Source organism: Lampetra fluviatilis, chromosome 53 (assembly GCF_964198595.1).
Source record: "Lampetra fluviatilis chromosome 53, kcLamFluv1.1, whole genome shotgun sequence".
NCBI lineage: Eukaryota > Metazoa > Chordata > Hyperoartia > Petromyzontiformes > Petromyzontidae > Lampetra > Lampetra fluviatilis.
The window spans coordinates 6421788-6439750 of record NC_136327.1 but is presented as its reverse complement, the minus strand read 5'-3'; the positions used below and the strand labels follow the sequence as shown (position 1 = coordinate 6439750).

General features: G+C 50.4%; 1 protein-coding gene across 1 annotated transcript in view; it reads left to right on the top strand.

Annotated features, from left to right (window-relative positions):
• Positions 1–8677, top strand: part of LOC144949340 (ciliary neurotrophic factor receptor subunit alpha-like) — a 39002-nt gene extending 30325 nt beyond the window's left edge. The window contains exons 10-12 of the mRNA XM_078879312.1: positions 5563–5644; positions 7415–7519; positions 7990–8677. Of these exons, the coding sequence (XP_078735438.1) occupies positions 5563–5644; positions 7415–7519; positions 7990–7993 (191 nt within the window). The 3' untranslated portion in view covers positions 7994–8677. The remainder of the gene's footprint in view (positions 1–5562; positions 5645–7414; positions 7520–7989) is intronic.
• The last annotated feature ends 9286 nt before the right edge of the window (positions 8678–17963 follow it).

Genomic DNA, 17963 nt, shown 5'->3' with positions numbered 1-17963 from the left:
AGGTGGATGGGTGAGTGGGTGGGTGAGTGGGTGAATGGGTGGGTGAGTGGGTGGGTGAGTGGGTGGGTGAGTGGGTGAGTGGGTAGGTGAGTGGGTGAATGGGTGGGTGAGTAGGTGGATGGGTGAGTGGGTGGGTGAGTGGGTGAATGGGTGGGTGAGTAGGTGGATGGGTGAGTGGGTGGGTGAGTGGGTGGGTGAGTGGGTGGGTGAGTGGGTGGGTGAATGGGTGGGTGAGTGGGTGGGTGAGTAGGTGGATGGGTGAGTGGGTGAATGGGTGGGTGAGTAGGTGGATGGGTGAGTGGGTGAGTGGGTGAATGGGTGGGTGAGTAGATGGATGGGTGAGTGGGTGAGTGGGTTAAAGGGTGGGTGAGTAGGTTGATGGGTGAGTGGGTGGGTGGGTGGGTGGGTGAGTGGGTGGGTGAGTGGGTGGGTGGGTGAGTGGGTGAGTGAGTGGGTGAGTAAGTGGATGGGTGAGTGGGTGAATGGGTGGGTGAGTAGGTGGATGGGTGAGTGGGTGGGTGGGTGGGTGAGTGAGTGGGTGGGTGAGTGGGTGGGTGAGTGGGTGAGTGGGTGAGTGGGTGAATGGGTGGGTGAGTAGGTGGATGGGTGAGTGGGTGGGTGAGTGGGTGGGTGAGTGGGTGGGTGAATGGGTGGGTGAGTGGGTGGGTGAGTGGGTGGGTGAGTGGGTGAATGGGTGGGTGAGTGGGTGGGTGAGTGGGTGAATGGGTGGGTGAGTAGGTGGATGGGTGAGTGGGTGGGTGGGTGAGTAAGCGAGTGTTTGTTGCGGGGAACGGTGACCCGAGTTAGCTTCCCACGCATGGCCAACACCGGTGACGATGATTTAAACCGGTCCTGGGCCTCCCTTAGGGCAACTCAGCCTCAAATGAGTACCTGGGGCGGTGTGTAAACATCTCCACGAGGGAGACAAAGGCGGACGGGCGTGGTGCTGGCCACTCACCTCCAACATTCTGTTCTCTTGACTTTTTAATTTACACGCTTTCATTTAACTAACTCTGTTGTTGTAGTGGTATCCTCAATTCTTGTAACTCAATTTTAATCCACTCCCCAATGTGGTATCGACTGCAAACTTGGTATACTTATGTCATAATGATGACAATACTATATTCTATCATACAAAATAAAATAAAAATATTTTTTAACAATCTTTTTTACACGTTATGTTTCGGCTTGGGTCTAATTGTCCACAGTAAACTGACGTTGGCTGTAATTGGCCACGGTCCCTACGTCATGGCAAGCTTCGGGGCCACTTCCCAGAGTCGTGGAGTTCCTCCATTACGAGCACATTTTCTAAAAGCGTGTTTAAAAAAAAGTAAAAAAAAAAAGTAAAAAAAAATATGACTTACGACATGCTCGGAAGAAAAAGGGTCAATGTACCGAAACGTCTCCTACTCCGTATGTTCCTTTTCCCTTCCTGCACCGCAGTCGATGGGGTCGGTAGCTTGTGGTGGGGTCGTCGCGCGTGAGTGCACGTCGACCTCGTGCAGGACGTCTGTCCCGTGGGGGAGAATCGGCCCGATCCACCCTTAGAGCCTCCCTCTCGCCGAGGCCTTCACGACCATAGCTTCACTGGGGCGGGCGCTTCGGAAGGGACGTTGACCTTGCTCCTAATCGGTGCACGATACAGTAAACTTTTTTTTTAATCGGTTACCGTTTTTTTAAACCGGTTACCGGTTTTTTTAAAACTGGTTACCGTTTTTTTTAAAACCGGTTACCGTTTTTTTTTAACGATCCTACTTTGGTCTGCTGCAATAAGCGTGTCACCCCCCCCCCCCCCCGAGCGACGTGTCCTTGACCCGGTTCGGTCGACGAAGAGGATTGGAGATGTGAAAGGTGTTGCGCTGCTATCACAAGACTCTGCAGTCTACAACAATGACGATTTACGGCGAGCGGGGCCGAGGTTGCGCGCGCGTGCACGTGTGTGTATGTGTGTATGTGTGTGTGTGCACGTGTGTGTATGTGTGTGCGTGCGTGCACGTGTGTGTATGTGTGTGTGCACGTGTGTGTATGTGTGTGTGTGCGTGCACGTGTGTGTATGTGTGTGTGTGCGTGCACGTGTGTGTATGTGGGTGTGTGCGTGCACGTGTGTGTATGTGTGTGTGTGCGTGCACGTGTGTGTATGTGTGTGTGTGCACGTGTGTGTATGTGTGTGTGTGCGTGCACGTGTGTGTATGTGTGTGTGCACGTGTGTGTATGTGTGTGTGTGCGTGCACGTGTGTGTATGTGTGTGTGTGCGTGCACGTGTGTGTATGTGGGTGTGTGCGTGCACGTGTGTGTATGTGTGTGTGTGCGTGCACGTGTGTGTATGTGTGTGTGTGCGTGCACGTGTGTGTATGTGTGTGTGTGCGTGCACGTGTGTGTATGTGTGTATGTGTGTGCGTGCACGTGTGTGTATGTGTGTATGTGTGTGCGTGCACGTGTGTGTATGTGTGTATGTGTGTGCGTGCACGTGTGTGTATGTGTGTATGTGTGTGCGTGCACGTGTGTGTATGTGTGTATGTGTGTGCGTGCACGTGTGTGTATGTGTGTATGTGTGTGCGTGCACGTGTGTGTATGTGTGTATGTGTGTGCGTGCACGTGTGTGTATGTGTGTATGTGTGTGCGTGCACGTGTGTGTGTGTATGTGTGTGCGCGCGTGCACGTGTGTGTATGTATGTATGTGTGTGCGTGCACGTGTGTGTATGTGTGTGCGCGCGTGCACGTGTGTGTATGTATGTATGTGTGTGCGTGCACGTGTGTTATTGTGTGTATGTGTGTGCGTGCACGTGTGTGTATGTGTGTATGTGCGCGCGTGCACGTGTGTGTATGTGTGTGTGCGTGCACGTGTGTGTATGTATGTATGTGTGTGCGTGCACGTGTGTGTATGTATGTATGTGCGTGCACGTGTGTGTATGTATGTGTGTGTGTGCGCGCGTGTGTGTATGTATGTATGTGTGTGCGTGCACGTGTGTGTATGTGTGTATGTGTGTGCGTGCACGTGTGTGTATGTGTGTGTGTGCGTGCACGTGTGTGTATGTATGTATGTGCGCGCGTGCACGTGTGTGTATGTGTGTGTGCGTGCACGTGTGTGTATGTATGTATGTGTGTGCGTGCACGTGTGTGTATGTATGTATGTGCGTGCACGTGTGTGTATGTATGTGTGTGTGTGCGCGCGTGTGTGTATGTATGTATGTGTGTGCGTGCACGTGTGTGTATGTGTGTATGTGTGTGCGTGCACGTGTGTGTATGTGTGTGTGTGCGTGCACGTGTGTGTATGTATGTATGTGCGCGCGTGCACGTGTGTGTATGTGTGTGTGCGTGCACGTGTGTGTATGTATGTATGTGTGTGCGTGCACGTGTGTGTATGTATGTATGTGCGTGCACGTGTGTGTATGTATGTGTGTGTGTGCGCGCGTGTGTGTATGTATGTATGTGTGTGCGTGCACGTGTGTGTATGTGTGTATGTGTGTGCGTGCACGTGTGTGTATGTGTGTGCGTGCACGTGTGTGTATGTGTGTATGTGTGTGCGTGCACGTGTGTGTATGTGTGTATGTGTGTGCGTGCACGTGTGTGTATGTGTGTGCGCGCGTGCACGTGTGTGTGTGTGTGCGTGCACGTGTGTGTATGTGTGTATGTGTGTGCGTGCACGTGTGTGTATGTGTGTATGTGTGTGCGCGCGTGCACGTGTGTGTATGTGTATGCGCGCGTGCACGTGTGTGTATGTATGTATGTGTGTGCGTGCGTGCACGTGTGTGTATGTGTGTATGTGTGCGCGCGTGCACGTGTGTGTATGTGTGTGCGCGCGTGCACGTGTGTGTATGTGTGTGTGTGCGTGTGTGTTTGTTTGCGGGAGCGGTTGTGTAGCGCGGTTAACCACGAACCCGGCGACCCGAGTTCCATTCCCGCTCAAGGCCGACACCGGTGACGATTATGCTGGATCGGCCATGGGCCTCCCCTAGGTCAACTCAGCCTCAAATAAGTACCTGGTGCGATGTGTAAACATTGCCACTAGGGAGACAAAGGCGGCCGGGCGTGGTGTTGGCCACCCACCCCCTCCTGTGTCGTGCCGACCTTTATAGGTGCTCGCTAACAGCACTTGCCCCTACAGTCTGTTGATGATGATGATAAAAAGGAATAAGGCTTGACATTTATTCAGCGATTAGAATGCCCCCCACAATCTCAAAAGCCTCTTGTGCCGCATCTCATTCCAATCCCCAGCTCTGTTGTCCGTTTTCATCAACTTCATTTAAGCCCAGGGGACCCCCCCCCCGCCATCCCTGATGGGTAGCTGCCCCTGTGCGGAACAAGATGACGCAAGTCTCTCAAGGGGGGGATTGAATGTGCCCGGTGTCAAATCAATCGAGCAATGAAACATTTACGTATTTGTTTAAACACATTACATCATCTGATGATGGTGCCGCTGCTGCTGCTTGCGTTGGCAGTGCTACACAAAGTTGTCAACAACAACAACAACAGCAGCAGCAGCAACACTAAACACGTTCGTCAACAACACTCCGTTCCATTACAATTAAGGCGACTTTCCGGGCAATTGGCCCTTCTTCTCGCAGCACCTCCGATTAGCACGGTTGGGTACGTACGTGCGGTGCGAAAGAAGTTCCAAATACATGCAATAGCACGGGACTATTGCCTGAAACGTCGCCAATTGTGTTTTTTTATTGTGAGCGTTGAGTTGATTTTCATTTCTTTAAAGGCGCCTTTCTTAGGGTTTAGGGGTTAGGAGTTAAGGTAGGTTACGATTACGCAGAACAGAACGTAATAACCATGCCATTGTAATACTAATTATGATGGATTTGAAGCTTTCGTGACTGCAGGAATCCATACTTTTTGGTTCTTTCGGTAAAGTCGCGTGGGTAGAAAATAAAATAGATCACGACGTTTCGATCGCAACACAAGCAACCGTCATCAGGTGAGACAAGCACAGCAGTTAGAACTGCTGACTCAATTTACCGAAAGAACCAAAGAGTAGTAATTATGATTATTATAATAATAATTAGGTTAATCTCAGACCGTGAAGTGTTGCCTACTCGCTCGTGAATGTTCCACCAACCATCGCTGCTTCCTCCACAGCGCTGCGTCCCAGGCCACGTGCCCAGCCAATGCTCAGTACGAATTCTAGATTTGAAGCTTTCGTGACTGCAAGGATTCATATTCTTAGGTTTTTTTCGGTAAAGTCACGTAGGTAAAAAATAAAAATTAATAAAAGTAAAATAAAAATAAAGTAAAAATCACGACGTTTCGGAGGCAACACAAGCTTCCGTCTTCAGGTGGAACCGTCACAGCACGATAGCTGTATCAAGTGAGAGAAAAGAGTACGAATCCATGCCGATATGCTACCGTACTATATAAATTATCATGCTATGGTACGATATTCGAAAACAAGGTTTGCTGGCTGGCTGGCTGGCTGCAGGGGCGGACGGGGAACGCGGCGGTAACGCTAACGCCGCTCGCGTTAATACAGTCTGAGAACACGACGCAGTCGACGCCGGTTGTGTCGGTGTGGTTCGTGACATGCTGATGGGCGATTGCCCCGTTCTGTCCTGGCAGTGATGGCGAATTACGCGGTCTACTCAGTCGCGGGGTTGACTGGAGCCCTCGTCCTCGTCTGCCTCGTCGTGCTCGGGTTACGGTGAGAAGTTTACATCATCGCAGGCGTGCAAAGACAAAGATCCCCCGTATAGCCTGCAACAGACTCTTTGGGGCAAGTGCTGTTAGCGAGAATCTATGAAGGACGGCGCGGCCACACGAGGAGGTGGGTGGCCAGCACCACGCCCGGCCGCCTTTGTCTCCCCAGCGGCGACGTTTACACACCACACCAGGTTCTCACTTGAGGCCGAGTCGGGCCTAGGGGAGACCCATGACCGGTTCAGGTCATCGTCACTGGCGTTGGCCGTGAGCGCGAATTCAATTCGTGCAGTGCAGTGTGCTAACCACGACGCCACCGCTCCCCATAAAGAGTTCTGCTAGCCGCGGTACGACGCCACATCTGGTGGCCAAGTCATCATCACGATACGAGCTTTCACATTGACAAGGGGTCATCGACCTTGTGTGCCCGAGTTCAAATCCTGGTTGGGGTGGGTGACTCGGTCAATCATCCTCTCCGGCCAGGGGTCGATACAGTGAATACCACTTTGTGTGTCAGTCAAACTGTGGTTGTTCAATGTATATACTCGCCCCACCCACCGCCCCCGGCCATAGGAACGTGGAATTTCCATGACTGACCCTAGCGCTGTAAGCTGGAGATGCTGGAGATGCTCAAGATTCCCTCTGTATTTTTTTTTGGCCCATACAGCGCAACACGGACACAAAGATCCCCCGTATAGCCTTCAACACACTGTTGGGGCAAGTGCTGTTAGCGAGCACTTTTTAAGGCCGGTACTGCACCCGAGCGGGTGGGTGGCCAGCATCACGCCCGGCCGCCTTTGTCTCCCGAGTGACGAAGTTTTTACACGTCGCACTAGGTACTAATTTGAGGCTGAGTCGACCTAGGGGAGGCCCATGGCACATACAGCACACGCGAAGACAAAGATCCCCCGTATAGCCTGTAACATACTTTTGGGGCAAGTGCTGTTAGCGAGCACCTATGAAGGCCGGCACGGCACACGAGGGGGTGGGTGGCCAACACCTCGCCCGGCCGCCTTTGTCCCCCTCGTGGCGATGTTTACACATCGCGCTAGGTACACATTTTAGGCTGAGTCGACCTAGGGGAGGCCCAGGACTGGGTCAGACAATCGTCACCGGTGTTGGCCGTGAGCGGGAATCGAACCCGGGTTTTGCCAGGTTAGTAGCGCAGCGTAGCGTTAACCGCTCCCCAACAAAGATAAAGATCCCCCGTATAGCCTTAACAGACTTTTGGGGCAAGTGCTGTTAGCGAGCACCTATGAAGGCCGGCACGGCACACGAGGGGGTGGGTGGCCAACACCTCGCCCGGCCGCCTTTGTCCCCCTCGTGGCGACGTTTACACACCACGCTAGGTACACATTTTAGGCTGAGTCGACCTAGGGGAGGCCCAGGACTGGGTCAGACAATCGTCACCGGTGTTGACCGTGAGCGGGAATCGAACCCGGGTTTTGCCAGGTTAGTAGCGCAGCGTAGCGCTAACCGCTGCACTACCGCTCCCCAACACACACTCACACAACAGTGAGAATTGGGGGGGGAGGGTGGTTCTGAGTTACCTGCCGAGAATTTCGCGCTCCAACACGCCGATCACGTGCCCAGCGAGATCCCAGCCAGCGCGATGCGTCCTGCGGGCACGTGAATGATGTCAATGAATCTGTGAACAAACAGTGTTGATTGTTGAGTGAATCGTGAAACAGCAATAACAGCAGCAAAAAAGTATCCCTCCTTGCAATCCCGACAACCCCGTGGGCGTCTCCTGTGCGCCCTTCCCGTCCGGCAGGCGATTGATGCCCAGAAAAGACGACTTTCTGGCGTCGGTCAACACGGAGAGCAGCCTGGGAAACGACTGCCGCGACAGTTTCGACCGCTGCCAAAGACTTCGCGTGTGAGTTGAGCACAGATCCCAGCGAGCGAGAGAGAGAGAAAAGACTGCGCCCGGTTCAATTCCAGACACACACGCGTGATTTGGATGAGTCAACTCCTTGAATCGGACACGTTTGTTGACACAGGGGCTCGTGTGTGGTTTTATTTTGTACACGCAAAGACAAAGGTATCCCGGATAGCCTACCACAGGCTGTTGGGGAAAGTGCTGCTTTGCGAGAGGACATTCTTATCAACATATGCACACAAAGACAAAGATCCCCCGTATGGACTTTTAACAGACTCTTTGTGGCAAGTGCTTTTAACCAGCACCCTTGAAGGCCGGCACGGCGCATGATATATGCACACCGAGACAAAGACACGCACGGCATGGCATGATATGTGTTGCAATGTCTGATTGATTATGTTACGTGTATATACAGTACGTGTGATTTTTCACTTTTGAACTAAGCAAATTGTTTTGTTTTTCCCCAGGTAAGGCCCACTCGTCTATGTTGCTGTTTGTCGGAAGCGAGCTGGCCACGAGTGATATCTCGACGATGCGCCTTTGTCGCGTGGGAATTTATAGCAGTCGCCAAATACTCTAAACGCGTGTTTCTGAACGCGGAGAGAACCCGGATAATAACGCACGCGGCCCCATGTATTTCACGAACTTATTCACCATCTCATCAATTGTTGGCAATATATTAAGTCGTGTTTTAATATGTTGTCGATAATTCAAGTTCATGTATTAGGTATAGCCCTGTGAGCCATTCGGCTCTTGAATCGGGTGCAACCGCAACAAACATAAAACAAAAACATGAACAAGCAAACATCTTAAAGTGACTATGTGACTATGTGCAAACAGAAAATCCAAGAAAAAGACAGCAAAATTTGAGAATATATACATGGCATAAGGTTGTCGAAATATTGGAGAACAGCAAACATAGCGGTACATGTCATGCCACATGCATGTCTTCAGAGATACAAATGGAAACACGTTACCAAAGACAGACATGCCCCCGTATCACCTGAACAGGCTGTTGGGGCAAGTGCTGTTCGCAAGAACCACCTATGAAGGCCGGCACGGCACACGAAGGGGTGGGTGGCCAGCACCTCGCCCGACCGCCTTTGTTTTCCTCCTGGCGATGTTTTTTACACATCGCACCAGGTACTCATTTGAGTCTGAGTCGACCTAGGGGAGGCCCGGGACGGGTTCAGATAATCGCCGGTGGTGGTGGTGGTGGCCGCCAACACAGACGAAAGTCCACACAGATGTCGACATTTAACGTCTCATCAGCAGGATTCAGCCTTAAATGAGTGTAACACTTATATGAAAAATATATAATAGACGACGTTTCGAGCAATGTCCCTTCTCCGTAGCATACAACAGCAAATTTCGATTTAAAGCTTTCGTGACTGCAGGGATTCATCTTCTTGGTTCTTTCGGTAAAGTCACGTAGAAGGGAAATAATACAATAAAACAAATAAAAAAACCAGCTTAAATATACGCTTCCAAGCCTGGTGGTGTTCATTCAGACGCTGTCTTTCCGACAAACCTGTTCTTCACCTGAGGACGGCTGCTTGCGTTGTGGCCGAAACGTCGCGAGAATTATGTTATTATGTTTTATTTTTATTATTTTATTATTTCTCTTCTACGTGACTTTACCGAAAGAACCAAGAAGATGAATCCCTGCAGTCACGAAAGCTTTAAATCGAAATTTATTTTATAATGTTTTATTTTTATTATTTTATTATTTCCCTTCTACGTGACTTTACCGAAAGAATCAAGAAGAACAACACATTTGCTACGAATTGTCGATTTCTAACATGTGCCATGAGGAGGTGCCATTGTCCGCAACGTCACCTATCATGTCAACGTATGTCTATCAATTTTAAGGCCACGGCGTTGTTGACGAATGTGTTGAGCTGTTTGTTGTTGTTGTTGTTTGTGCACCACTGCCAACTCAGCAGCATCACCAAAGGTTTTGCACTGATACACACGCATGCGCCACGCCCGCGTACACGTGCGTATAGCTGCGACTGACATTCGACCACGTGTCATATTTCTCAGAACTGCCGTCCGCCCATAAACAGTACAACGCTCGCGGTGACCGAAAAAAAGCTTCGCGTCACCGTTTGCGCAAAGATAAGAGACGAACTACATCAGCCGAGTTCTCTTCTAGAACCCACGTCCAACAGAGAGGGACCCTTGCCTAGAATCATCTGGCAAGCAAAGTTTGACTTGCGCTCTTGATGAGACGCTGCATGTCGAAACCCTTCGTTGGCGAAGCACACCTGGGAAATTGAGCAGCATTGGTCCAAGCATAGCCTGGATCATGCTGATGAGACGCTGCATGTCGAAACTTTTCCTTGCCTAAGCACACCTGGGAAGCTGAGCATCATTGGTGCAAGCAGAGCCTGGATCCTGCTGATGAGACGCTGCATGTCGAGACGGCTGCGGACTTGTGCCAGCGCTGAACCAATCGCCGCTGAAAGTGGAACCCCAGCCGGAAAGAATGCGGTGATTGTGACCTATGGGATGTGCAAAGGCGGAAAATAAAACAATTTAATACGCGGCGGGACACAAATATGAATAAATCCTTCGACAGGAGGCGTTATGCCGTGTTGCATTGTCTGCTCACATATATATATCATCTTACGATTTAACAATGCTGATATATTTTTTGGTTTGAAAAGGGACAATTTACCCACGCACTTTGCATCTTTATAGCCCCCGGCGTTCCGTGACACTGCTCCCATTAAGCACATAAAGGTGTAAGATAAGACGGGGCACGGTTATCTGTGCCCCGCGTGTAAAGCGTTGGCTGTAAGGGACGGGGGGCGGGGGGAGCAGCCCTATAGATTGTGACGTCACAGCGCGAGGAGGCCTGCCATTGGCCGAAGCCTCTCAGGAGAGGCGCCGTCATCAGAACTTGCGTTCCACTCAGCGTGCCTCGTTCGCAGATTAAGATCTGCCGTCGGCCGCGTTGAAGATGTTTTTTTTCGTTTATTGTCGCTAGGACGTGGATTGTTGCCCCAGAGGGGTTGTGATAGAAGGACGGTGGGGGAGGGGAGGGTCAGTGGGTCGGTAGGGGAATGAGTGAGTGGTTGGGTGGTTGAATTGATGGGTGGGTGGGTGAATGAGTGAGTGGGTTTGCAGGTGTGTGAGTGGGTCGGTAGGGGAATGAGTGAGTGGCTGGGTGGTTGAATTGATGGGTGGGTGGGTGAATGAGTGAGTGGGTGGGTGGATGACTGAGTGAGTGGGTTTGTAGGTGTGTGAGTGGGTCGGTGGGGGAATGAGTGAGGGAGCATGAGAGTGAGTGGTTGGGTGGTTGAATTGATGGGTGGGTGAGTGAGTGGGTTGGTGGGTGAATGAGTGAGTGGGTTGGTGGGTGACTGAGTGAGTGGGTTTGTGGGTGTGTGAGTGGGTTGGTAGGGGAATGAGTGAGGGAGCATGGGAGTGAGTTGTTGAGTGATTGAATTGGTCGGGAGGTGAACGGGTGCTTTGGGTGGGTGGTTGTCGAGATTGTGAATGAATTGGTGAGTGATTCAGTGGGTTGGTGAGAGACTGTGCGTGTCATGAGTGTATACGTGGCTGCGTAGGTGACATGAGTGAGTTGTGTGAGTGGTAACTTCGTAAACCGGTGGGTTTATGGATGAGTGGGTGACGAATGTGTTTCGTGGTTAATTGAGTTGGTGGATGAGTGGGTTGTGCAAAATATCAGTCGCCATTACAAATACACAATAAAATAACACTGCATACGGTGAACTAACGTTTTGGACAATTGACCACTTTCAGGCGTGTGGCGCGTGCGAACTAATCGCGTACTTGGACTGACCTCAGCCTGACATCTGTACCTGGGTGACAGTGTACAAACTGGGAAGATAAAGGCGGGCCGGAATGGTGCTGTCCAATAATGCCCCAGGCCTTTCTGTAGAGGTAGGTGCTCGCTAACAGCACTTGCCCCAACGGCGTCTGTAGGCTACACGGGTGGGGGGGGGGGCTTTGTCTTTGTGTGTGCGTGTGTTAACGAATCACCGTGGTGTAGCGACGAACCCGGCGACCCGAGTTCGATTCCCGCTCACGGCCAACACCGGTGACGATTATCTGAACCGGCCCTGAGCCTCCCTTAAGGCGACTCAGCCTCAAATGAGTAGAAACAGCGCCACTGGGGAGACAAAGGCGGCCAGGCGTGGTCTTGGCCACCCACCCTCTTGTGTACCGTTCCTGCCTTAATAGGTACTCGCTAACAGCACTTGCCCCAACAGTCTGTTTAAGGCTATACGGGGGATCTTTGTGTTAAAGAAAGTGTTAAAGAATCAACCATCGGTGACGAATATCTGAACCGGGCCCGGGCCTCCCCAAGGTCTACTCAGCCTCAAATGAGTAGCAGATGCGGTGTGTGAACGTCAGCATTGGGAGACAAAGGCGGTCGGGCGTGGTGTTGGCCACCCACCCCCTTCGCGTGCCGTGCCGGCCTTAAACAGCAATTGGCCCCTACAGTCTCTTGAAGGCTCTCCGGGGGAACTTTGTCTTTGTCGTATTAATGTATACGGCGGCCCTCGCCCAAACGACTCAACGTGATGATGACCTCAAAGAGCAGCCGCGACGATATCTCGTTGAGACATCACGAAGGGTTTACGTCTCGTGGCGAGGGTGTGGCCGTCTTGAAGTCCTCGTGGCGATCGAGGCGATCGAGGAGCGACACGTGCGTGGGGTGGTCACCCCACGTGGAGTTTTTGATGTTGTTGTTGTTATTGATGATGATGGTGGTGGTGGCGGTGATTCTCCCGGTGCGTTGGCAGTGGTGCGCAAGCGTTGCCAACATCAACGAACTCAACACATTCGTCAATTCACACTATGGCCTTAAAATAAAAAATATATAATGTCCGACGTTTCGGGCCACGGCCCTTCTTCATTGCACGTACATGAACACATTTGAGTGTTTGTCTCATTTGTCAGAGTGGCCCTGGGTTACACCAAAGTGACAAAATGTAAAATCATCAAATAAAGTAGAGAAACGAAGCAAATCGAGAGCAGGGCAAAAAACAAGAAGCAGCCAACCACGTTACAGAAAAACATCAAAAGCGTTTCACCCAACAGAAACAACCTTAAATAAAAGACATTTTTTGCGGGATGCAATTGTGAACAACAGCCACATCAGACATGAGTACATTTGATCGGCATCCTCATTGATTTTCGATTTAAAGCTTTCGCGACTGCAGGGATTCATCTTCTTGGTTCTTTCGGTAAAGTCACGTAGAAGGGAAATAATAAAATAAAATAAGTGAGAATTATTTTATTATGTTTATTTTTATTATTTTATTATTTCCCTTCTACGTGACTTTACCGAAAGAACCAAGAAGATGAATCCTCATTGATTTACTGCAGCTCGAAGGCTCGGTCCCCTACAAGGTGCCTGGTGAAGTTAGGAGGTGCCCACGTGCTCGGCGTCTGAAGGCCTGAAAACCGGAATCGGTGATCACACAAGATGGCGGACGCATAACTGCTTTTTTTACTTTTTAAAACCTTTCAGAGTCAAATGAATGTACAGAAACGTCAACGGTGGGTGGGCGGTGAATTCTACGCGCGCCTGTAATCCTGCGCTGTGGAGGCAGCGGCAAGGGGTTGGTGGATCACGCACAGATGGGTGTGAATCTCCCCTTCCCGTGGGCGTGGACGAGATGCCGTGCCCCTGGCTCGCCAGGAGAACGCGGAACAGCAAATGCGGACTCCCATCTGTTTCCATCTGTACGGGGGATAGAGCGTTGCTCCCTCGTGCAAGGCGTGGGGTTTCTCCCGGTGCTCCGATTTCCTCCCCACACGCGTGAAATGAAACTCAGCGTGGCCCTTCTGGATAGATTAATACGGAAATGATTATTGTTAATTCTTGCACTCGTGTGTCAGCAGACGTGACGTTATTACAACGTCAATAGACGTGGCGTTATCTACAAATGACGCTGAACTAAAAACCCAAATCATCCGGTGGTGCTTGACTCTCTGTGTTGACATTGGAGCCCAAGCACAAATAACAAACCCCCCCCCCCCAAACTCAAGAGCATTCGTCATGAACTCTGCGCGTGGCCTCAAGTAAACACATCACAGGTGGCGTCTCGGCCAATGTCCCTTCTGCGTCGACAGGAGAGAAGCCGAGGACATTGTCGAAGAAAATGTTCCACGTGTTTGGGGCTCCAGCAGGTGATTAATAATCCACTGCTGGACGAGGGCCTAGTGCTCGCGCTTGCGAGAGCATTGCTTGACTGCACTTCACCACGCTGCTCAGGTAGGGTTCGGTGAATTGGAGAAGCATAGGCGGAGGGTAGCATAGAAGTACAGCCCAACAATGTTTTTTTTTGCTGCGCTGCCCACAACGTAGCGCCAGAGCACCCCGTAACAACATGTTATGACGCATGGTGGTGGTCACTCTTGCAAACACTATCCAGGCACCAAGTGTGCTTAGCTTCGGGTCCTTTTCGGGTGGTTGAGTAGCAGGCGACGTTGATGCAGGGCGCCGAGTACCGTGACCATTTTCAAGGCTGAGTCTACCTCGGGGGATATCCAGGCCATGGGATGGCATTCACTTGCCATAGAGTGAAGATGATGTGATGATGTGATACCAGAGGTGGGACAAAGTCATTGTTATGCAAGTCCAAGTCGAGTCGCAAGTCATCAAATTCATGACTCGAGTCTGACTCGAGTCCAAGTCACATGACTCGAGTCCACATCTCATAGGTGGGACAAAGTCATTGTTATGCAAGTCCAAGTCGAGTCGCAAGTCATCAAATTCATGACTCGAGTCTGACTCGAGTCCAAGTCACATGACTCGAGTCCACACCTTTGTGTGGTACTCCCGGGGAGTTCGGGGTGTTACGTGTTCATGATGGCCATGCCTCTGGCCAAACACACTCTGAATGCACCGTCAGGTCTCGGGGGTTAAGCAAGATTGAGTGGCGGATATCGGTGCTTCACCACAACGGGTCACGGTCGCCGATTGAAAACTCTCCTCTCGATGCACGTGGGCCGCCGTTGCTTTCCACGATCATTCTTCATCGCAGGGTTCGCACGTACAAGATAGTGGACACCCCGGCGTGCACTCTGCACGTTATCTGGGCGATCGTGTGTGGAATATAAATATAGCATTTTGCACGCAAAGCAATTCATACAAGATAACAATAATTCAACGAATTTAAGTCGTTGGTCTGTGGCCCCATCTGGGGCACTAAAGCCACGCTGCTGTCCACTGCACGTATTTGATTCTCCTGTATTTGTCTTATCTTGAATCAACAGGTAAGTTCAATTTCGATTTAAAGCTTTCGTGACTGCAGGGATTCATCTTCTTGGTTCTTTCGGTAAAGTCACGTAGAAGGGAAGTAATACAATAATTAAAATAAAACATAATAAAATCATTCTCACAACGTTTCGGCCACAACGCAAGCAGGTCTGTCGGGGAGACAGCGTCTGAATGAAACACCACCACGCTTGGAGCGTATATTTAAGCTGGGTTGGAAGGGGGGAAGTGCGCCTTGACAAAATAATAAGCATATCAAGAGGAATTTAGCATATTTATGGGAAATGCAGGAATGTGATTAGTACTACTTGTGAAATGCGTAGGAGGTGGGCGGGGGGTTTTCAGTAGGTGTGTGTGGGGTCAGTAAATGTGTGTGGGGTCAATATGTGTGGGTGGGGTCAGTAGGTATGGGTGGAGTCAGAAAGGGTTTCGGGGCGGGGCGCCTTCACGAAGTCCACAATCCACCTCAGAGCAAGTCACGGTCGCTGTTGGTGGCGCACAGCTGGAACGAACACGCGAGGGAGGTTGTATAACATGGGGCCAGGGCCCCCTCCGTCGGGGCATGCGGGGCCCGGGGCACACCCCACTGTGGGTCCCCAACACCCCGATTCGCCGTGCACCCTAGGGACGCCTCTGTCTGGGACAATTATACATGAGTGTGTAACAAAAAAAAGATGTTTGTTCCTGGATAGTAAGTGTTATTTTCTAATTGCTTATTCCTCAAAAGTACAGAAAATGGCTGTTATTCTCCACAAACTTTGCTTTTGTGACCAGGACATTGATATTTGGATTCACGACACCACCATCCCACCATCATCCCACCACCCCACCACTCCACCCCACCACCCCACCACTCAACCACACCACCACCCCACCACCCCACCCCACCACACCACCCCACTACCCCACCACACCACCCACCACACCACCCCACCACAATTTCCTTCACCAAACCCGCACTGGCCAGCGTGGTGAATTGTGGTCACACAATCTCCTTGATTGACGAGGCGTGGGAAAGCTTTCGTCCATCAGGGATTGACAATGGACCGTTGATTTTGTTTTAATAACGTTGGACATGATCCTCCCTCCCTCCAGCCAGCCAGCCAGCAAGCGGGCAAAACTTTTTTTCGAATAAAGCATGACGTGCTGACTTGTTTTCCATCGTCAGCTATAACGTAATATTTACATCGTCATCATCATCCTGTGTTAACCATAACCATTGTAACAATAATAAAAAAATATTCTTGGTTCTTTCGGTAAAGTCACGTAGAAGGGAAATAATAAAATAATAAAAATAAAACATAAGAAAACATCATCACGAAGTTTATTTTTTTATAATGTTTTTTTTTTAATAATTTTAATATTTCCCTTCTACGTGACTTTACCGAAAGAACCAAGAATATGAATCCCTGCAGTCACGAAAGCCATAAATCGAAATAATAAAAATTATCTAAATAGAAATTATGATTCTTATATTTTTTTTTACAATGAAGACAGGTAAGCCGAGGATGCACAGAGAGACACGTGCCCGGAATGACAGACAGGGAGATGAACACGTGAACTCGAGGGAACGTATGCAGGTGAGAGGAAGGCATCAGACTGTTATTAACCACCACTACGATGAGCCAAGAATCTCAGTGTGTAACGCGCGTGACGTCACTCCACGTAGACCAGCCCCCGTCATTAATAATCATTAACAGGCGAGGGTCCATCACATGGACCCCCGCCCCCTCATTCATAATCATAAGCAGGTGACGTCACACCACATCGAACAGCCCCCCTCATTAATAATCATGAACAGGTGACGTCCTCCAAATGGACACCCTCCCTCTCCATTAATAATAATTAGCGGGTGACGTCACTCCACATGGGGGGGGGGTGAGGCGCCTCCTCCCCCCTCCTCGGCGTCAACTCACAACCCTCACCACAAAGGCAGAACCCTCGCGTCACGTGATCTCCGTGACGCTGTTGAGACATCAAAGTAAAAAGGACGTCACGATGAACGAGGGATTATAACCTTTAAATGAACTAAGTCTGTGTCACCGCGCACTTACAAATGTATGCAGTGAATCTTGAATATTTTTGTTGTCTATTTTATTATTTTCTTTGAACCTATCTACGTGACTTTACCGAAAGACCCAAAGAATATGATGCAATGAATATATCACGTCGCGCTCTGCTTGTCGCCTGCAAGTTTCAGATTTACTGAAATACACCCGTCCCTGGACGGGCAACAGGCTATAGTATAATACTTGTGCAAGACACGCCGTGGCTTGAAGGCCTTGTGATGGCTTGCACGATGGAATTTGTCGTTCCAGTAGTAGCATTATTATTATTGTTGCTGTCGCCGTGGTCGAGACTAACAACGGAGTGGCAGCCAAAGAACGGAACTACGAAAATCGACTCAGAATATTGAGACTAGAGGAGGAATCCGATGAGCCATGAAGCTCTTTATCACAGTTTTTTATCTCGTTGGGGCCCACAGGTTCTGGGTGGATCGTGAAACAACGCAGCACGTTGAGCGATCTCAACGGCTTGGGGGGGGGGCTGCCTTCATCCAGCAGTGGACTGATCATGGCTGCTGCTGCTGCTTCTTCTGCTTCTGCTGATGAGGAATCCATAACCTGCGAATGTGTTTTGGCCCAGAAATTCGTCGCTTCCGCCCTCTCCTCACTACGACCCCTTCACCTATTGGAGTTTGAGAGGAGGGAGAGATAGCAGAGAGAAAATAAAAAAAGCAGATTAGGAGGAGGGAGAAGGGGGAGGTGCCAATCTGTGAATGTAGTGAATGAGTAGGTGAGTGGGTGGGTGTGTGTGTGATCACGTCTGTGTGTATGTGTCTGCTACAGCCATATAAAGTCAACTCGTATCGTCTACCCTGGGCATTTCGCATAGCGGTGCGCGCGTGTGTGCTGACTAACCCACACACCACACACAGGACACACTGGGAGGTCAGTACCACAGACGTCCGTCACCCCACGAGAAACCAGCGACTGACTGCATCGGAAGAAGCAAGCTCTACTACGAAGCAGCATCGTGTCGCTGTTGAGGTTTTGATCGGTTGAAATTGTCGGGTGAACGTGCTGAGTTTGGGTGAATGGCCAAGGGTGACTCGAGTGAAGTATCTTAAAGATTCTAAATCAGCGGTGGATGACGTCGCCAGCAAACGCCATCGCG